The sequence below is a fragment of the Eumetopias jubatus genome, unplaced genomic scaffold, assembly GCF_037043125.1.
Source record: "Eumetopias jubatus isolate StellerSeaLion01/CBP00866 unplaced genomic scaffold, mEumJub1_p1.0 scaffold_6, whole genome shotgun sequence".
Lineage (NCBI taxonomy): Eukaryota > Metazoa > Chordata > Mammalia > Carnivora > Otariidae > Eumetopias > Eumetopias jubatus.
This window is the reverse complement of record NW_028274812.1, coordinates 134569693-134591763: the sequence shown is the minus strand read 5'-3', so window position 1 is coordinate 134591763 and position 22071 is coordinate 134569693. Positions and strand designations below refer to the sequence as shown.

The window sequence follows — 22071 nt, the reverse complement described above, 5'->3', positions numbered from 1 at the left end:
ATCACGGGCTTTGTAAAGACATGGCCTCCCGCGGACCCTCAAAACCCCCCCTTGAACGAGGTGTCAGTGGTCAACCACCCCACTCCAGGGCGGTAACTAAGGAACAGACTGAATCTTCCTCCCTCCCTCCCAGTCTGTCCGCTCCTCCTTTTTGGTTTTTTGTTATTCTATTTTTTACTAAAGGAACCACAACCGATGTCACTATGCAGGAGGCATAGAGCCTCCATGATGACAAGGTACAGTCTTGATCTGCTGCAGAGGAGAAGAGAAAACAGCGTGTGGAATTCCAGCTCAGTATAGCATGCATCTTAACTGGTTTGCCCAAGCTTAGATGAATCCATCAAATTGTGCTTTCGTGGTTTATTCTTCCTGTCTCTTCTGCAAACAAATTCATTAATTCACTTTGAAAAAGGCTCTTTGCCTTCATCAGGGGTGTTGCCCCATGGAAATATGGAAGATCATGGCCTCTTACGTTGAAATAAGGAGCATTTTTTTTTTTTTTTAATTGCACATAATGAGCAGAACCCCCTTTTACCAAATCATAGCATTTGGGAAAGGGACTGGTTGTGTGCCCACGATTGATTCAATGTCAGACGTGTTCTTCCTCTCTGGCTTTAGGCAGTGTGCCGTTCTCTTCCTGCCTTCACCACAGCCCCAGGTGGGCCCCGTGCCGTGCCACTGGCGCAGCCTGAGTTCCCTTGCAGGAAGTCAGAAATACGGGCCGACTGGCTCCTGGTTGGTGGGGTAAGGCGCCGCTGGCGGGAGCCGCAGACGGGCCGGGCGCTACCTGGCGGGCGTGGAGAGACCTGGGTGTCTTTCCTGATCTGCGGTCCTCAGTGTCAGAAGATGACATGATCACTTAAGACAGGCCAGTGGGAGAAATGGATGGCAGCTGAGAGTCGGAGAGAGCGGCGGGGAAGCAGCACGTGCGTTGACCTAGTCGTGAGGTTAAGAGCGAGGCTTCAGAGCCAGACCCAGTTTGGAAGCTGCCAGGGGTTGTAAGGAATAAATAAAATCCTCCATGACAATGGTGTAGCACAGCCCCCAGTACGTAGTCAGTGTGTCCTATTTGGGAGCTGCGTGTGCTGGTATTAACAGGAATGAAGTGCTCACACAGCCTCTGTTAGAAGTTGGGGGCCACATGTCAGGTACCATAGAGCACAACTCTCTGTTCACACTGTTTTGTTTTTGCACGCATGAGTGCTCTGGCTCCTCACTAGAGTCCAGGGTCACCTAAGCGAGGCCTCTCGTGGACCCCATTCAAGGAAGCTTAGGTGCTTAGTCCCCAAAGCCCGTTTGCTGTCCCTGAGGTGATCACCGAAGCATGGCGCCATCACCAGCCCACTTGCTGGTCTCCAGAGCCACACTCGCCCCAGGGGCCCGCCCTGGGGTCTCTTGGCAGGAGGACGAGGCAGGGGGTGGGCCACACCAGCACGGACACCTGTGCAATGGAGATTGGGATCTCACCAGTAGGGCAGGGGGGCCGGCAGACGTCAGGTAGGAGAGGGATGGGGTGCGAGCAGGTCTGTGTTTGGATAGAGGACTTCGGACCAGAAGAGGTACCGGCAAGGAGAGCATGACTGTGATCATCCAGGCGAGAGGTGAGGGCCTTAATTAAAGAGCAGTGGAGTAGCCTCTAGAACTAATTGGCAGGTGTTTTATGGTCAGCTGGAAGGGGAAAAGAGAAAGTGACTTCTGGGGGATGACATTCACTGGAGAAGGAAGGAAGGGGAGGAGCAGGATTGGGGCAGAGGGGCAGGGTTTGAAAATATGAAAACAAAAGCCTGGGACTTCACTGAGTTTGTGGAGCTGTGAGATATGTGTCAAGCATGCCGGCTACAACATTTGGTAAGACCTGACTATATGTCAGGCAGTGTTCTAAGCACCTTCTACGTGTTTTATTTAACCCTCCTAAGAGCCCTATAAAATAGGTGCCTTTATGTCCATTTTACAGATGAGAAGGCTGAGGCACAGTGTAACTTGCCCAGCACAGTGTAAGTAACTTGCCTGACACAGCTTGGAACAGGTCGTGCCACAATTGGACCCCCGAGCTTCTGGGCTCCGTACCATGTTGTTTTTCCTCCTTTCTTTTTTATTGAAGCATAGTCAGCAATGTTGCCTCAGTTTCAGGTGTACAGCAGAGTGACCGGTAAATCTCTGTTTTGCTGTGCTCACCACAGGTGTAGCTCCTGACCTGTCCCCATACAACGCCATGATAGTACCATTGACTGTATTCCCCATGCTGGACCTTTCATCTGGGTGACTTACTCATTCCACAACTGGAAGCTTGTGCCCCCCACTCCCCTGCACCTATTTGCCCATTCCCCCATGCCCTCTGGCAAACATCAGTTTGTTCTCTGTATTTATGGGTCTGTTTCTGCTTTTGTCCATTTGTTTTGTTTTTTAGATTCCACATGTAAGTGAAATCATATGGTATTTGTCTTTCTCCATCAGACTTATTTCACTTAGCATAATACCCTCTGGGGCCATCCATATTGTTACAAATGGCAAGATTTCATTCTTTTTTATGACTAATATCCCACTGTATATATACACCACATTTTCCTTACCCAGTCATCTATCAGTGGACACTTGGGTTGCTTTCATACCTTGGCTATTGTAAATGCTGCAGTAAACATAGATGTGCATGTATCTTTTGGAACTAGTGTTTTCATTTCCACCCAGTAGTGGAATTATTGGATCATACAGTAGTTCTATTTTTTTTTTTTAAGTTATGAGAAGCCTCCATACATTTTCCACAGTGGCTGCACCAGTTTACATTCCCACCAACAATGCATGAGGGTTCCATTTTCTCCACATCTTCACCAACACTTGTTTCTTGTGTTTTTGATACTAGCCATTCTGACAAGTGTGAGGTGATAGCTCATTGTGGTTTTGATTTCTGTTTCCTGATGATTAATGATGTTGAGCATTTTCTCATGTGTCTGTTGGACATCTGATGTCTTCTTTGGAAAAATGTCTATTCAGATCCTCTACTTATTTTTTTTTTTTAAGATTTATTAGAGAGCAAGTGGGGGGAGGGGCAGAGAGAGAGAATCTCAAGCAGACTCCATACTGAGCAGGGAGCCCGACATGACGCTGTATCCCAGGACCCTAAGATCATGACCTGAGCTGAAATCAAGAGTTGGATGCTTAACCGACAAAGCCACCCAGGCACCCCCCTCTGCTTATTTTTTTAAAGATTTATTTATTTATTTGACAGAGAGAGAGACAGTGAGAGAGGGAACACAAACAGGGGGTGTGGGAGAGGGAGAAGCAGGCTTCCCGCTGAGCAGGGAGCCTGATGCGGGGCTCGATCCCAGGACCCTGGGATCATGACCTGAGCCGAAGGCAGATGCTTAATGACTGAGCCACCCAGGCGCCCCTTCTCTGCTTATTTTTTAATAAGATCTTTTTGGTGTTATGTAAGTTCTTCATATACAATTTTGGATATCAACCCCTTATTGGATTTATCATTTGCTCATATCTTCTCCCATTCAGTAGGTCGCTTTTCTTTTGTTGATGTTTCTTTGCTCTGCAAAAACTTCATATTTTGGTAGAGTCCCAATAGTTTATTTTTGCTTTTGTTTCCTTTGCCCGAGAAGACCATCTACGAAAATGTTGCTAGGCTGATGTCAGAGATTACTGCCTGTGTTTTCTTCTAGGAGTTTTATGGTTTCAGGCCTTGCATTTAGGTCTTTAATCCATTTTGAGTTTATTTTTGTGTATGGTGTATAAGAAAGTGATCTAGTTTCATTCTTTTGCAGGTAGATGTCTACTTTTCCCAGCACCATTTATTAAAGAAACTATCTGTATATTCTTGTATCATAGGTTAATTGACCATATAAGCATGGGCTTATTTCTGGGTTCTCTATCCTGTTCCATTGTCCTAAATGTGTTTTTGTGGCAGTACCATACTGTTTTGAATTAATTATAGCTTTGTAGTATATATTAAAATCTGGGATTTTGATACCTCCAGTTTTGCTGTTCTTTCTCAAGATTGCTTTGGCTATTTGGGAGCTTTTGCTCTTCTATACAAATTTTAGGATGATTTTTCCTAGTTCTGGAAAAATAGTATTGGCATTTTGATAGGGATTGCATTGAATCTATATATTGTTTTGGGTAGTATGGACGTTTTAACAATATCCTTTTAATCCATGAGCATGGTATGTCTTTCGATTTATTTGTGTCATCTTTAGTTTCTTTCATCAGTGTTTTATGGTTTTCAGAGTACACCTCTTTGCTTAACTTTATTCCTAGGTACTTTATTTTTTTGGTAAAAGTGTAAATGAAATTGCTTTTTATTTATTTTAGAGAGAGAGCATTAGCGAGTATGCGCAGAGGGGCAGAGGGAGAGGGAGAATCTGGAGCAGACTCCACACTGAGAGTGAAGGCTGATGCAGGGCTCGATCCCATGACCCTGAAATCATGACCTGAGCTGAAATCAAGAGTCAGACACTTAACTGACTGAGCCACCCAGGTACCCCAATGGAATTTTAAATTTCTGCCACTTCATTGTTAGTGTATATAGGAAGACAACAAATTTCTGTATATTAATTTTGTATCCTGCAATTTTACTGAGTTCATTTATTATTTCTAATAGTTTTTGGTAGAGTCTTTAGGGTTTTCTGTGTATAGTATATAATCTGCAAATAGTGACAGTTTTATTTCTTCCTTACTAATTTGGATACCTTTTATTTCTTGTCTGCTGTGGCTAGGACTTCTAGTACTGTGTTGAATAAAAGTGGTGAGGGTGGGCATTCTTGTCTTGTTCCTGATCTTAGAGGAAAAGCTGTTTTTCACCATTGTGTATGATGTTAGCTGTGGGTTTGTCATATATGACTTTTATGGTATTGAAGTATGTTCTCTCTAAATGAATGCACTTGTTTAGAGTTTTTATCATGAATGGATGTTGAATTTTGTCAGATGTTTTTTCTACATCTATTCAGATGATCATGTGATTTTTATCCTTTATTTTGTTAATGTGGTGTATCGTATTGATTGACTTACAAATATTGAGCCATGCTCGTATCCCCAGAATAAATCCCACTTGATCATGGTAAATGATTTTTTTCATGTATTGTTGAATGTGGTTTGCTAATATTTTGTTTAGGATTTTTGCATCTGTGTTCATCAGGGAAATTGGCCTATAGTTTTTTTTTTTTAAGATTTTTATTTTATTAGAGAGAGAGAGAATGAGAGATAGAAAGCATGAGAGGAAAGAGGGTCGGAGGGAGAAGCAGACTCCCCGCCGAGCAGGAAGCCCGATGTGGGACTCGATACCGGGATTCCAGGATCGTGACCTGAGCCGAAGGCAGTCGCTTAACCAACTGAGCCACCCAGGCGCCCTATAGTTTTGTTTTTTATTTTTATTTTTTTTAAAGATTTATTTATTTGAGAGAGTGAGAATGAGAGAGAGAGAGTACATGAGAGGGGGGAGGGTGACAGGGAGAAGCAGGCTCCCCGCCGAGCAGGGAGCCCGATGCGGGACTCGATCCCGGGACTCCGGGATCATGACCTGAGCTGAAGGCAGTCGCTTAACCAACTGAGCCACCCAGGTGCCCTATAGTTTTGTTTTTTAAACAATGTCTTTGGTTTTGGTATCAGGGTGATCCTGGCCTTGTAGAATGTATTTGGGAGCTTTCCTTCCTCTTCTGTTTTTTTGTTTTTTTTTTCCTTTTTTAAGTAGGCTCCATGCCCAGCATGGAGCCCAACATGGGGCTTAAACTCATGACCCTGAGATCAAGACCTGAGCTGAGATCGAGAGTCAGATACTCAACTGACTGAGTCACCCATGTGCCCCTCCTTCCTCTTCTGTTTTTTTGGAATGGAGAATAGATGTTAATTCTTTAAATGTTTTGTAGAATTCACTTGTGAATCCATCTGGTCCTGGACTTTGTTTGGAGTTTTTTGAGTACAGTTTAATTTTGTTACCGGTAATTGTTCTATTAAGATTTCCTATTTCTTCCTGATTTGGTTTTGGAAGATTGCATATTTATAGGAATTTATCCATTTCTTCTAGCTTGTCCAGTTTGTTGGAGTATCATGTTTTGTAGTAGTCTCTTATAAACCTTTGTAATTTGTGTAGTGTTGGTTGTTCTCTTTTCATTTCTGACTTATTTGGGTCTTCTTTTTCTTCATGTGTCTGGCTAAAGGTTTATCAATTTTATCTTTCCAGAGAACCAGCTCTTGATCTCCTTGATCTTTTCTATTTTTTTAGTCTTTATTTCTGCTCCGATCTTATTTCCTTTCTTCCAACTTTTGAGTTTTATTTGTTCTTTTTCTAGTTCCTTTAGGTGTAAGGTTAGATGAAGATTTTTCTTGTTTCTTGAGGTAAGCCTATATTGCTATAAATTTCCCTCTTAGATCTACTTCCACTGCATCCCAAAGATGTGGACTGTTGTTTTCATTTTCATTTGTCTCCATGTATTTTATTTCCTCTTTCAATTTCTTCATTGACCCATTGATTATTTAGTAGCATGTTGTTTAGCCTCCATGTTTGTGTTTTTTTCCAGTTTTTTTTTGTAATCGATTTCTAGTTTCATACTGTTGTGGTCAGAAAAGATGCATGATACGATTTCTGTCTTCTTAAATTTATTGGGACTTGTTTTGTGACCTACCATGTAATCCGTCCTGGAGAATGTTCCATGTACATTTGAAAAAAATGTGTATTCTGTTGGTTCTGGATGGAATGTTCTGTACGTATCTGTTAAGTCCATCTGGTCTCATGTGTTGTTCAAAGACACTCTTCCCTTATTGATTTTCTACCTGGTTGATCTGTCCATCAATGTCAGTGAGGTGTTAAAGTCCTCTACTATTATTGCATTACCGTCCATTTCTTTGTTTGTTAATACTTGCTTTATGTATTTAGTGTGCTAAAGTGTTGGGTACACAGATATTCACAATTGTTATATATCCTCTTTCTGGATTGATCCTTTTATTGTTATATTATGCCCTTCTTTGTCTCATTACAGTCTTTGTTTTAAAGTCTATTTTGTCTTATAGAAGTATTGCTACCTGCCTTCCCCTCCCGTCCCCTGCTTCCATTTGTGTGGAATGTCTTTTTCCATTCCTTTGCTTTCAGTCTGTGTGTGTCTTTAGATCTGTTGTCTCTTGTAGGCAGCATATAGATTGGTCTTGTTTTTTTTCATCCATTCTGCCATTCTGTGTCTTCATTGGAGCGTGTAGACCATTTACATTTAAAGTAATTATAGGTATGTATTTATTGCTATTTTGTTGTTTTCTGGGTGTTTTGTAGTTCTTCTCTGCTTCTTTTGCTCTCTTGTGATTGATGACTTTATTGTTATGCTTGGCTTGTTCTTTTGTTTGGAGCATATTCCTCTGTCTTCTCATTTTGCTTGACTTTGTTTATATGAATTAGGGGGGAGCAGCTACCTCTCCTAAATTTGAAGGAATGGTTTTGTGTATGGTCATCCCCTGTGTAGACTGTGTGTGTGTGTGCCTGCTGACTTGGGCTGGCTAGAGCTGTGGTTGGCATGGGCTGGGGGGGGGGTGGGGGGTCCCAAGACAGTGCTTGAGCTGCCCTGGTGGAATGGCCTGAGCTGAAGTGGGCATGAGCTGGGGTGTCCCATGGTGTTCCATGCAGGGGACACCCTGACAGGACAGCTGGAGCCAAGATGGGCACAGACCAGGGTGCTGGGTGCTCCCATGTCAAGGGTGCCCTGGCGAGCAGCTGGAGCTGCTGTGGGATGTGGTCTCAAGTGTCTCAGACTGCTTTGCAAGGCGGGGTGCCCTAGCAAAGGCAGGTGCAGCCCCAGGGGTCCATTGGGGGCTCCATACAGGGTGTGACCTGGTGGGCCAGGAGGTCCCAGGGTGTCCTGCTACAGCAGCGTCATATGTTCCTAACATCTATGCTGCACTGCCGCTTTGTGACATTTGGAAACCCAGGCCAGGAGCTCAGGATAGATCTGAGCTGTAGCTATAGATATGTGGTTCATCTGAGGCCAGGGGAGGGCTAAGGACCTGTAGAGAGCCAGCTAGGGAGTGTTTCTGGTGTCACACCTGTCCTTTCGATTAATGATCAGGTGTAAGCACATCACTGATGCACCCCCAGAGTTGGGGTGTTGTAGAGGACAGACAACAGGCTGTGCTTAAGCATCACTGCTCAAGGTCCACAAGCTGCCCCACACCCTCCCCCTCCCCGCCCAGGGTGCTTTGCCCAGAGGAAGGGGAGGCAGGACAGCATAGGGTGGACAGCATAGCAGCTTCAGGCTGAGCCCCCACGGAGGCAGGGAGAGGGGGCAGATCCCTCCACCAGCGAGCCCTCCAAGAGGCCAACCTAAGGCAAGGAGGGGTGGCAGGCATGCATGTCAGACTTGCGGATGGTCTGAAGGACAGGAATCCAAACTGTTCTCCAAGAGACTGCCCTGGTAGGACTTCTCTAAAGCTTACTCTTTCCTAAGGGCTTAGTGTCTTAAAATTCAGATAAGCCCAAGTCATAGAAAGCTGATGCCCTAACGGATAGCACAGGATATCTGTGTTCCCATTTGCCAGATGAGAAAGTTGAGGCCCAGAGAAACGAGTGACTCAGCCAAATTGCTCAGTTACGTGTTGTGACATGACTACCACTTGTCTGTCCTAGGATGACAAACCAGATCTAATGGATGGACACACCAGCCGCCTCCACCTATTGCGAACGTGTAGCCATATAACCTTTGTTTACTTCAGAAAGGGCTCCCTCAGGATGATGGTCAGCTTCCTTCCCTCTTGCAGGGCAGAGCCCGTTGGGGGTGCTACCAAAGCTTTTCTTTAGAGGTCTTTCACTCCCTTGGTTAACTGTAGTCCTGTTCTGCCGATGAGATGTACTGAAGTCAGAGAATAGTGAGCGGAGGGCAGAATGGGGGGCAAAGCTCTCAGCCTGAAACCTGAAAACCTTTCTGTCACCGCTGGCACTCTCTGCTGTCGCCACTCCTGTTCCAGGAACCCATCTGCCAGCACAGGGGAGAGCGTGTGCACCCTGACGCTGTGCTGCAGAAGGCTAACATCCTGCGGGGGCTTCGCAGCTGGGGCTCAGCACAGAAATAAGCAGAGCAAGTGGCCGCTGGAGACTCCCAGGTGAAGGCAAAGCAGCTCCCTTCGTTCTTCCACGCCCTTGCTACTCAGCAGCAGGATTCCTAGACCAGCACCAACAGCATGTCCTGAGAGCTAGCTAGAAATGCAGAAATCTCTGGCCCACCCAGACTTCCTGAGTTGGCGTCTGCGCTTTAAGACCTCCACTGTGATTCCTAGGAACAGTGCAGGAGGGCAGGACCGTGGTCGGCTCCTCTTCCTCAGAGCCACCTGCTTCTACTGCTGGGCTCAGCATAAGATGTCCAGTAACTTCACCCACCTCAAATGCAGCCAGCAAGCACTGAAGGCCCTCTTGCTTCCCCCAGAACCTTCAAAAAGACAAGTTAGGACCAGAAAGTTCAGTGATAAAGCTCTTAGCTTTACAGGGCAAATACTCAAGACTTCCCCTGGAGACAGAGGTGAGTACTCAAAAGCAAAGTAGTTTGGGGCTTTTGCTTTGGGGCAGTGACACCCCATTGCTGCTATACCAGAGCTGATATCTGATATTATAGAGATGACTCTGAGGGATTTAACATGTTATATTCCTTATTCCCAGATTATTCAAGGACCGACATTTGGCTACATCTTTGAAAGTCCTAGGAAGCTAATTTATGTGCAGCCACCCCCACCCCCACCCCCAGTAATACCCGATACATGAGATGGTTTTCCGTCTCCACAACTCTTACTGTTTGCTGATGAACTGACCTGCCCTCCTCCCAAACCCTGTCCTCAGCCAGATTGTTTTCAGCGGTTGATAAAACACGAGTCAAGGAAATGTTTTTTTTGACTTTTTTTGGTTTGTTTTTAAAGAAACTGCATACATCATCAGAGACAAACAATAATTTAAATACCATGCAGTTTCTGTATGTACAAAACCTAGGCCATAGAGATCCAGTTTAATTTGTATTCTATTTACATTGTCTTCCTCATACAGCCATCATCTGTTAAATTAGAACACAGGAGAGCGCTCCTATACAAAGACAAACTATGTACAGACACCCGGGAAGCAACTGGAAAAAGCAACTGGTTTGGGGATTAACAGACAGATGGGAAGAAAAAGTCATTTAAGGTGACCTCCACCCACCGCTGTGCACAGGGAGAGCCTGACATCCCATTCATCAAAGCACACACCACGATATTCATTCGGCAAATATAAATACACGTTCATAAGCGGGAGAAAAATAAACTCAGGTTTTTATCACATCTACCATCACATTGTTTGGTTTCTCTAATTTGACATCAAGGCTAAAGTTTTAAAAGTTTTACAGGGCTTTGAGGGCCTTTGGAGAGGAACAGATCAGCAATTTTGAAAGAGCAAGTAGGCCGATGGCAGTCCTTTCCGTCACAGATGGTGGGGGGCAGGGTGGGGCAATGTCTGATTTCGAGAGGGAAACCTTTCAATTTGAGAAATTTCACGTTTTTCCTCTCACGCTAATCCAAATGACAAAAGGCTCCATTGGGAATGTATCTGCACAAGACCTTTGAGAACTGCCGCTTTTTCAGAAAAGGGATGGATGCATTTTAAACCACCTAGCCCATCTCACCTTTCTTTGTAACATCTTCCAGTTGTCCTAAGAATAGAGCAAAAAAGAAATTTGGATAGATTTCTATCAAGACCTCAAGATTTCAGAGAAGGAAAGAGACAGCAGAGGCCCCATTCTGTGGTCTACTGAGGTTGCTGAGCCCCCCTACACTGGGCTTGAAGTAGCCCACCTTGATGGTGGGTGAGATCTCAGGGGCATGGAAGGTTCACCCCTAATTCCTGCAACTGACTTCTCAAGAAGGGTGCTCTGCAGGAATGGAAGTGGAGATTGTGTTCCCTGTCCTCTGTGCTCAAAGTGGACTGCGACAACAGGGTGCTTCAGGCAGGATCCCTGGGCTGCCGGCTGGCTGCAGGGAAAATCGATTTGGGCGTCACGTTCCCAGGGCCTCGGAGGCCCAAGAACCAAAGCCAGCAGAGAAGCCGCTGGCCTTTGAAGGAGGAGTCCAGGCCCCGGAAGGAGCTCCCTTAGGCCTCGCTCCTGGGCCCGGAGAAGGCCCGCCCGTCATGCCAGGGCCCTGGGAGCCGCACGAGGCCAGCTAGGAGTTACAGGAAGCTCAGCCTTGAACCCTGGCCAGGCAGGCACCCTGCCTGGAACACCTGCCTGCTGCAGAGAAGTCAAACGAAAGAGCCTGACCTCTTTCGTCATACCATTTGCACATTCAAACGTCAGTAAGCCTTTCGGGAAGACTGTGTTTACAGCCACACTAAAGTCCCGACCATGTTTTCCCTGAACAGTACCTTCCCGAGGCAGTTAACTATCCAGACTCAACATTCAGAGAGAAAAGGATCTAGCGGTGGCGCACTCACTCCAGGGGGAACGAGGAGAGCGGGCGACGGCTTGGCAATGGTGAGTGGGCACCGCCTCAAGGGCGGCCCTGAGCTCCCCCCAAAATAGGCCCGGCTCCTGGCTCAGTGCTGGCCGGAAATGAAATGGCCTCCTCGATGGGTGTGCGTCCCCAGAGTAACGCTTCCCACACGGTTGGGGCTGGGCACTGGCTTACTCGTTTTTGTGAAGGCCAATCTGGCATCTAACTCTCGGGCACGTGGGGAGGGGGGCGAGCCACCGCCTGGAGAGATGGCGGTAACTGGGCGACCACTCCAGAAGGCCAGGCAGAGCTGTGGGACTGAGGGCCCTCCGAGGTCTGGTAAGAAGGAAAACAGAAGCAGCTGCAATGGGCCTCGTTGAGATCGTTGCTAGGGTTTGGGGGCTGTCCTCCCTCTCACTGCACGACCTAACCTTGGTGTTCCTCTGTCAAAAGAGCACGCCCCCCGTGGTCCCAAGTGAATGGGACAGTGAGAGAGACCTCTCCAGCCAGGCTCGCCAGCACCATGAGGGAGAGGAAGGAGTCTCTCCAGACAGGAGTGGAAAGGTACAGCGTGGGCGGGCGTGGCTGGTGTTTGCACCATTCTGGCCTATGCCAAACCCTGAAGCTCCCCCACAGAAGCTCTTCAGTGCAAAGAAAGGAGCCTAGAAGGCCATCAGGTGGTTGTGGAGTCCCCGTCCATCAGTGACTGGACAGTCTCTCGGGCCTGGGTTCCGGCTTGCATGCATGGGTCCTATACTCAGAGGCCGTTTGTTAACTTCCAGGCCACACAGACACCGGCCCCAGGGTGCGCAGAGGAAAACGAAGAACGTCAGCCAAGCAGTTTCTTACCCCAGCCTTTCTGTCCTCACCAGGGTCCTCACACTCAGACGCATGAATACCAGAGGAATGCCACAGCAGTGGCCGTGTGCGTAAGAGCACCCGTGACATTTGGCTTTTGTGACACAGATGGGTCAGTTCACTTGAACCGAGCAGATTCAAGTGAACCTTCCAAACCGGAGCTCCCTAGAAGGCAGCTCAGCTCAGTCTGTGGGGACAGGCTAGGGCTCTGCGCCGGCCTTCCACACCTGGAGCCCACACACACTCGGGACCAACGGTCAACCACAGACGCCCCGAGAAAAGCAGCTTCCCTTTTGTTCACTGCACGGAGGACGGCTGAAGGGAGAGAAAGGACGGGCAGCCGAGGATAGGGCTCCCTCTCAGCATCCTCCTCCGAGCCGACGCCATGCCTAGAGCCATGGGTCTGGCCACGTCTAGAAGGCCCACTTGACCATTTACTTTGCACAGTCCATTCCAGGCCAAACCCACAGCCTCGGCTTTCTTTGGACCCAGGTGACACATACTTGAGGGGAAGAGGTTTGCTGGGGCCTAAATGAGCCTAAAGGAGGTTGGCCTGCCAGGCCTGGCTGGAGAGGCCGGGGCCCGCTCTGAGCGCCGGGGAGTCTTCCGTCCGGCCCACCGGTGTCGGTATCCGCAGTGGTGCCGTGGCTCTGACCGCCGAGCGGTGACCACCGTGTTTTCGCAAAGAGAATCCTGATCATGTTTCCTTTTATTTTTCTTCTTCTTCTTTTTTAAAAAAAGGCAGTTCGGAAGATTTACATCATAATGGGGAAGTGAATAAATACCAGCACTTATGGTTCTTATAAATTTATGTTTTGAAGACAGCATAGCACTCAAGAGGAATTTGACTGTTAAGGTCGATGAAACCTAGGAAAACAAATAATTAAATCAGGACCGAGGGGCTATTAAAGGAGCCAGATTCCCCAGTTGGAGCTTTCTGTCCTCAGATGCCCCGTTGCTGACAAGTGCCGGGCTCAGTCTGGTTACACCTCCACCCAAAGGCACATGCCGACAGCACTCCTCCAGTCCTCGAGCCCCACGGGGTTCACCTTTGATTCTGGAGTGGTTTACTCTGGAGCTCCTGGGGGCCCCACTGGTTGGCCCTGCTGGCTCTCAGCCTGGACTCTGCAGCCAGGTGGAGCGCCTAGCCTGTGTCTCTGAGTCCCAAGCACTACAGAGCTGGTACGTCCTTTCTCTAAAATGGTCACCGATTAGTACGAGTCCTAAGAATTGAGTCGATGACTCTGTCGCTAGCTAGCCATGTGACCTTTTCTCAGCCCCTTAAGTCTCTCTGTGCTCCAGTCTCCCCAGAGGTGGACATGGGGACATGGAATCACAGGAGCAAACACACCTCGGAAGTGCCATGTGGATTTGGTACTTTTGCCCAGGTTTGGCTCGGCCTGACTGGCTATAAACGGTCAATGGTCTTTTCTTCTCAGCCCAAGTTTCCATAAAAACCCACTCTGGTGTTATTGGTGGTCTGGCACTTATCAGGTCTTTCGTTTGGATAATTTAAAAACTAGGCTTTCAGAAGGTCCCCCTTAGCCTGGGCTGTAATGCTCCTTCCCCGCAGGGGAACTTCACGCTGACCCTTTACCTTCTCCCCTGCCACACTTGCCACACCACCTGCAACCCGGCGGCAGATGGGAGCATTCCGTCTGGAAGCAGATATTACAGTGTGTGTGTGGGGGGGAAGAACCCCTCGATACACTAACCTTGTTAAATGTCTACTCAATTCATGAACTTCCATTTCAGTGCTTTTAAATTCATTGAGCTCCTTTCGAATGGCAGCCTGGAATGAAGAGAAGCCTGTGAGTATGCGGAAGAGGGAAAGGAGTTTGCCTTTTATTTCCATTTGCTCTGACAAAGCCATATGGCAAAGTGTGGAAAATGAACTCTTTCACTGGGAGGGGAAAAAGAAAAATCACCCAGCACCTACTACGAATCCTCGTCCTGCTAAATGTAAATGCAAACGGCTAGAGCTGGCAAACTGTCCGAAGTGTCCCTGTCTTCACGGAGCGCCGCCCATGAAATGGCAACCTCTCATCTCCCTTAGGTAAATGACCTGAGCTCGCCACAAGCACTGTGATGCCTCAAGATGGATCCTTCTAGAAGGTGTGGGTCAAACTCAACCAAATTAAGGGAATTAATGGTGAGCACCCCCCTCTCATTTATAAAGCCCTCACTTGTTTATACAGCTCTGTTGACTCTGAGGTGATCTAGGTCATCATCAAGGACATGGGCTGCGTGGGAACGGCCTCCTCCTTCCACCACTGGCCACAGAGAGGAGCTGCGGCCCAGGGGCGGGCCGGGCATCCCGCTGCAGGACTGGAGAGGAGCGAGTGGGACAGAGGTCTGGCCTTGGAGGAAACCTCGCTTCTTCCCTGGGGGCTGAAATTCTTTAGGTGGGATCAGCGGGGCTCCCCCCCTGAGAAGGCAGGTGCCCAGTGTGCCTGTTTACCAGCCCCGGTTATCACTTCCTGTTCCTCTGCCGGAGCAGCCTGTGCGGAACTAGGGTTCCCACCCTGCTGCTACGCACAACTTGAGCACGCGCGTGTGGAGACACGCTGTACTTTCCCTCGGCTTCAGCTGATCCCCTCATCCTTGCTCAGCACACCGCAGTCAGCCTGCGAACAAAAGGGCCAAGGCCCCTTCCTCCGTTCCTGTTTATGTGACATAACTGCCGGGTGTGTGCGTGCGTGCGTGTGTGTGTGCCTAGTGGCTGGTGGGGCCATCCCTGGGGTCACTCCCCACAGACGCCTACACAGGGAAGAGAGGAGTGCTATGTTTAAAAGGAGGGCAGAGGCTTCCGCTCATCAGGACCTGTGTGGCGGACCCACACTGTGGCAAGCACTTGGGGAACGTCGGTCTGCCTCTGGTCCCGTCATTCACACCCACGTATAGCAGCTTCCCTGCGTGTACGCTCCCTGCGATTGGTCGGGCCAGAGTCTCGCCGCAGAGGTCCTTGCCACTTATACAAGTGGTTTTTCTAAGAAAGCCACCGGCCCTGGGAATTCATGGGGCAAAGGCAGGCCTCTTCAAGAGAAGGCCCCCAGTGTCTCCCCAGCATCACTTGCACGTTGGACGTAGTCATTAATGTAGACCTTTTTTTTTTTTTTTTTAAAGGCCCTTAGCTCTCCCAGTCTCTCATGATGACTGGACTAGAGTCACAAAGGATTACGAAGTAGAGTTCATTTTGATACATGGTCCGGTGGACAGTAAGAATGAGGTCTCTCTCCCAGCAGGGAGCCCAATGCGGGGCCCGAACCCATGACCTCGAGGTCAAGACCTGAGCTGAGATCAAGACTCAGATGCCCAACTGACTGAGCCACCCAGATGCCCCAGAATGATGCATCTTTTGCCTCATTTCCTATAGAACGAACTCAACTTCCGATTATTCTGTTTTCCAAATGGATGAGGGGTTAGCGAAGGGAGGCAGGTTTTACGGTCTCTCTGCTCTCTGTCCCGTTTCTCCCAGCAGGTTATGATGCCCGCAGACACAGTGAGTTTGTCTCTTTTGGGTTGGGGGACTCCTCCTGGGTGCTGAGGACAGCGTCCTCTTCCCTGGAAGTCTGCGCAGAGCATGGAGCCTGGTGCTCGTGAGCCGTTCTGTGCCCGCCTGGGTGCTCTTCTGTTCCTCTGGGCCCAGCCTCCCTCGCAGCCTTTCCTCCTGCCGCATGTCGCATGATATGTGACTGTCTTGTGCCCTCTCGAGGGCAGTGCAGCGCCAGCTCAGTGAGCCCTGGTGGAGGGAGTGGGGCAAGCAGTGCCCTCGGCAGGCCCCGGCCACCCAGCACCCTCTTAGGGACACTGTGACCATGGCTTTGATGCTGCTTTGGCTACTGGCTATGGGCTCCAAACTGAGGCATGAGGCACCCCCTACCCCCCGCTCCTCTGCTTACTTTGTCGGCCGCCGTGAGGCGGGTCCATGGCTTGTCGGCCCTGCGGTCGTAATCCTGAGCATCAGCCACCTCCACGTAGTCGCTGAAACGGATGAGGATCTTTCTTTCTCTAAGTTCTTCCACCGTGGGTCTTTGGCTGAGCTGCAGAGAAGGAAAAAGACGGACCCATCAGCCAGAGGAGTTCAGGTGGCCTGGTTGGTTTGCGCACTTACAGGGGAAGATGAGAGGCCACCAACACATCCCACAGCGAGTGTGGGGCATGGCCCCGGCTGGGGAGCTAGGGCTTCTGACGCCTGGGCTTGCGCCTCTTCCAGGGCTCCGAGAGAGACAGAGCTTTATTATCCCCGGAACTCCCTACAGGCTTATCGGGACAGACAGCCAGGCTGTCTCTTCCTTAACGACAGGGCAGCGCCTCCTCACAAGCAGCTCGGACTCCTGTGGGTGCGGATCTTCCCACATCTGTGCCACTTGTCCCAGCAGGTGACTGGCCCCTAACACCGTGCTGGTGTCTCGCTTTGGTTTTCTATGTCCACGACCATGTGTCAAAATGGGCGCACTCTGCAGGATGGGTTTGTAAATCATCTTACACGTGTGTGTGTGTGTGTGTGTGTGTGTGTGTTTTAGACACAAAAGGTGTATATGCAAAAACATGCAGATTCAGGGGTACGCAGCAATGATCTAGGAGGTCCGCGGGGACCCTGCTCCTCAAGAAGTTCAAAGAAAAGGCCAGTCCACACTTGCAGAGCGAGGCGGGGTTTGTGCCAGGGAAGCGGGGTGGGGGGGGGACAGACCCATGGGATGGGTCTGCGGGGAGGGGGTGAGTTCACAGTGACTTCACTGCCTCCCTGTCCTAGTCACTAGCACCCTTACTTTGCACTTGAACAGCACAAGGCTGATGTTTTTATTAGCATTTCCTGCCACTAAGTTGACTTCTTCTGGAGCAACACTGTCACTCTTTCTTTAGGAGGCTGTCCATTGAGGTTTAAGCTGATGTTATTTAAAAGCAATTTTTCCTCTAAGCCCGGGACCATTTACTTCTATTAATAGAAGAAAATACAGTCAGATACAATCTTACTGCAAAGGCCCCCCCCCGCCGCCCCCACGGGAATCCGAAGCACCCCGGCTGTTCTCTGTTTCCTGGCTGCTCTGGAGGGCCCTGGCGTGCTGCTAGCTGGCCGACGGTGGACATGCCCAGTCAGAGGACTGCCCGTTGGCAATGGGCAGAATGGAGCCAGGACTGCGAGGCTCCAGGTAAGAGCAGAGCCTACTCGCCTGGACAGCGGGTAGCTCCTCGTCAAAGTGGTTCCAGTCTGTGCTGAGGCAGCCCTGACTTTCCCCGGGACGGGGCCTTCCGGCAGCAGTGCGAGCTTGTCGCCGGAAACCACAGGTCCCCCAGGCTTTATGAGTTGCTGTGAACAAGAGTGGCAGCCTGTCCTGACTCGAAAACATGTTCTCTAAAATGCGAGTTCAGGGAGCTTTTGCACTGTCATGAAAGTACATACAAACACTGTTTCCACATTCTCCCCGCTACAAAAGGACTCCCACTCAAAATCCCTTGTATTTCTTAGGACTGGCAAAATTTACCGTGGGGCGCTGGACAAACTTAATTTCTAATTCACCACGACCAGAACAAGGCTAAGCATGGAATTTCTAGTGGTCATTTCTAGAAATCATGATCGGGATATTTTACTAAAAGACTTGACGGCAGAGAGTCCGGAGTGAACAGGAAATGAAATGTTAGATCTAAAGGTCAGGGACTATTTTTCATGCCTGAATCCCATGGAGACTCTAGACAGCATCTCTCCAAATCAATAGGGCGCTGCACCCAAGTGCTCTGAGGGAGGGAATGAGGAGGGCACCAGCTTCGGGATGCTCCCCTGTGGGCACAGGCTCATGCCCCTGGCTCCTTGGTGCCCAGAGGGGCCTCTGGCTGGTGGCTGATGTAGCTCTTGGGGCACATGAACCTGGGGTCCCTCCTCAGAGGGTGAGGAAATCATCTTTGTGGCCAAAGTCCGGTTTCTGGGGATGGTGGGCTGGCAGAAGGGGTTGGCAGCCTTACGTTTCAATCTGTGGCAGAAATATCACTTGCAACCAGATACTGAAGAGTAAATTACTTGAGACCCAAATCCCACTATTAATACAACTTGACTCAAGTGCATGTCCCTTCCTCCCCTCCGTCTTTCCCTCCCTCCTTCCTTCTTGCCATCCATCCACGTAGCTAGCTAGCATTTTTTGTTTTTTTTTTTGAAAGGGGGAGCATGTCATTTTTGGGTTAGTCTCAATTTGGCTGAAGAAAAAGACTGGTCTGTTGCTGTCAGCATCAGCTCCTGGGGTTCATTTTTCTCACTGGTACCTTAACGTTAAATGGAACCCTATTGAGGAAATCCTCGGGCTGTGGGTAACTGAAAACCACCACTGGCATCTGGTCCCGCTGCGCTCAAGGCTCCAGGGGGAAAGAACCTGCCCAGGGCCCGGAGGCCCCACGGAATCCCCACCTGCTGGCAGGCTCCCGTCTCCGTTGGCAAAAACAGAGGTGAAAGCTCCTTTCAGCTTTTCCCTTAAAAACAGTTCTCCCTTCCCTTAAACTCCTTTGTCTCCATTCCCCAAGCCTGTCCCGGGGAGGGCAGGTGAAATTCTCAGGCAGTTTTCCTGCCGGGAAGGAAGAGGAGCCAGCTCTCCTGTCCTGGAGCCCCTGTCAAAACGAGGGGCTATCTGGGGGCCCCCATTCCCAGCTGCCCCCACCCTCGGGGAGGTGGGTGGGCAGGGAACCCCGTTCCCTTGCCCTGCTGCCAACTGATGCCGTTAGCTGGGTTTCTGTAAGAAGGAAACGTATGCTTCAATATTTTCCTATTACGAGTTTTTAGCAAGAAACCCCTCAAGTTTAGGAGAATTTCTGGGCCCAGCAATCAACCCCAATGAACCTGATGAAAATTTGATTTAGGTTTTTTTTTTTTTTTCTGAATGTCTAGACCTTTCTGTGTCAGGAAGGACGGGTTATCACCAGCCTCCTCTGGGTAGCCTGGTCGTTTCAAGGACACACTTAAAACAAGCTAGTGCCTCTTCCTCAGGCCCCCTCACTACTTAGGCTTGGGAAGAGGGGGATGCCCTGCACCCAAAGACCGGGTGCTCCGAGGGACTTAGAGTATCAAATCATGACTTGGGTGGGGCACCTGGATGAAGTGAGGTCACTTAGCTCTCGTTCTGGAGGTCCCCACCAGGGGGACGCCCGCCCACCACCTGGCCCTGCAGGCACCTGCTTATCCTACTTATAACTGGGGCGACACTTGGCTTGTCACCAGATGCTTGGGATGCTCCATGGAGAGAAGGTCCAGGAGACACACATCATCACCCTAATAATTGGTACGGTGTTTTAGGATCTCTGAATTTCTTCCTTTATATAATATTTCTAGGGGAAAAAAAAATCCATTAGTAAACCTTTAAAAATTAATTTTAATGGGTCTCTTAACCGTCTCTAAGATTTGAGTATCTTTCTCTTAAGATGGTCACTTGTAGGAAGCTGATTAAAAACATTTTAGTCAGACAGAATATAGTATTATTTCTGGCGTACCATCAGTTAATTAAACTTGTCATCGTCATCCAAGAATAGCCTCAAATAAGAGTCTGTTATTAGGCCACTCATATAGAATTAGATCCATTCGGGTTTACTCTGTGCTGCCAAGCCGTCTATTTTTGGGGTTAAAATACATAGAAATTCCAGCTTTATGACTTTAAGTGCTTTTCAAACACCCTCAGTAAAGTTATCAGTATTTTTGGCATTTTCCTAATCAGTAACTCAAATTGGATCTGGCATAATACAGTCCGTTACTTCTCAGTTAATAGGTAGGGAATAATATCAGAGGACGCAAGGGAAACTCTCAGGGTCACAGCCCAGAACGGCGTTACATTTGAACTACTGATTTTGGCAATGAATTTCCAAAGCTTGGTGAGGTGAATTTTTAGTGAATTTGGTGAATATTTTAAAAAAACAAAATATTCACTGTGATTGGAAATATAATGCACCTGCCCTCAAGTTGCTTGGGGGTGGGTGTGTGTCACAAAATCAGGCGACAGAACGTCACCAGCCAGAAGGCTGATACTGAGCCGACCACCATCCCCGGGAGAGGTCCTGCGGAGCCCAGAGCCGCTGGCTCTCACGCCCGAGGAGCAGGACCCGTGAGAGAGCGGCCCGGCGCCGCCGCTCTCCTGTCCCAGCTCCCACGTGGAGAAGCCACTCACCTTTCGAGTTAACCTCCTCTTGATCTCTCTCTTCTCCTCTTGTTCTTCCTGTTCATTCCGAGCTGCAAGAAACGGTGAAGATGCTTTTGATTCCGGGAAACAGTGTCACACACAGGTGTATCCTCTGAACGTCTGCAGGCTCCAGGCCGAGCCCCTCACCACTTGAGAAAGGCGGCGGCGAGCTCCTGTCCTCGGCCCCGGCCACCCTCCGGCCTGCCTGTGGGATGCTCTCCCAACTGCCCGCACGGCTTCAAACGGATGGTCAGCTGGCTGGCCTTCTCGCTTTGCTTTCTTTATGCCACATGGGGGGTTACAAGTCTCCAGGCAGAAATGCTGGGCTGAGGAGTGTGGCTTCGAGGCAAGGAGGTAGGTCCTACATGCGTGGGGGTGCTGTTTGCCCGGAGGCGGGCATCGGGGGAGAGGTGAGGCTCCCTGCTTGGGACAAGGCCTGTGCCCGCTCAACTCTGCCTCGGGCCTCCCAGCGACGGACAGGGGGGGTGGGGTGGGGGGGGTGGGGCTCGCTGTGATGTGGCCTCGTGTCTGGTGCTCTGTGGGGACAGGAAAGGGGGCTGGCCCGTGGGGGTGCCGGCCATGTGCTACGGAAACGGCACGGCTCATGCCAAATGCAGCCCCGGCTGCACGGAGGAATTCCAAAACGCTCACCTTTCGCAAGCCCTGATTCCATTAATTCTTTGAATCTTCCAAGAAGTCCACAGAGCAGGTGGGAGGCCAGAGTGTGGGACACAATGGCCTGCATTTAGACTTTTTAAGGAGTGTCTCAGGAGAGACGACTTTGGAGTCTAAAGGTTCTCAGCTTAGTATGTGGGCTGACTTACTCATCAGATGTTCAAAGAGCCATACAAGAGGGTCTGGGGGAATGGAGCAGACATACGGAGGGCAGAGAGTGCGGGCTTATTTCTCCTTGTAAGCAAAGCGGTCAACCGTGGGCACAAAGTCACTTTCCTCCTGGGCTCAGGGACGGAGGCACGGGTCTAGGCCTAATACTGTCTATCAAACCGTGTCAGAGAGGGCCTCTGCTTCTCGGCCCCTGACTTTAGAAGGGCATTTTAGTGAAAGCAACCTCCTTCGGGGTGGTCTTCAGACCACCCTGGGCACTTGTTCTCTCATTTTGAAATCCCTGTTGTTGAATTTTGTTTCGTAACTCATCAAAGCAGTGCACCCCTGCAATTCAGTCGTCTCAGGACAGGATGGGTCTTTAAACGAGGGAAGCCCCTGTGCACAGAAGCGGGTCCCCCCAGTTCCTCCTTGCCAGCCCGGCAGCGGCCACCACAGCCGGAGGCCACGCACGCTGAAGGTGGCCACACTTCCCACTGGGAGGGACAATGGCAGGGTAGAGCTGAGCAACATCCCCAGGGGCACAGTTTGACTGCTGTGACTGCGGGGGGGGGGGTGGCGTTCAGGACCTTGTTCAGGGTCACCAGAGGACCCCAGTGCAGCATGCCCCCCAGGGCCCCCACCCCCATATAAGAGAGCTCCTTCCTCTGGACTTAAAGATCTTATCTCCCCCTCCAGAGTTCCCTTTAAAAATGCAAGTTTCTCTTGGATAAAAACTCCCCAAACTAGCCAGCCATTAACATCTTAGTATGAACCAATCGATCAGAGATAAACTGGGAGGCAGAAAGCAAGAAGGGAGACG

General features: G+C 49.5%; 1 protein-coding gene across 1 annotated transcript in view; it reads right to left on the bottom strand.

Annotated features, from left to right (window-relative positions):
* Positions 1 to 9844: 9844 nt before the first annotated feature.
* PHACTR1 (phosphatase and actin regulator 1) overlaps positions 9845 to 22071 on the bottom strand; it is a 547774-nt gene continuing 535547 nt past the window's right edge. Inside the window, exons 11-14 of the mRNA XM_028107359.2 lie at positions 20415 to 20476; positions 16179 to 16319; positions 13992 to 14068; positions 9845 to 13143 (exon numbers count right to left, since the gene is read on the bottom strand). Of these exons, the coding sequence (XP_027963160.1) occupies positions 13128 to 13143; positions 13992 to 14068; positions 16179 to 16319; positions 20415 to 20476 (296 nt within the window). The 3' untranslated portion in view covers positions 9845 to 13127. The remainder of the gene's footprint in view (positions 13144 to 13991; positions 14069 to 16178; positions 16320 to 20414; positions 20477 to 22071) is intronic.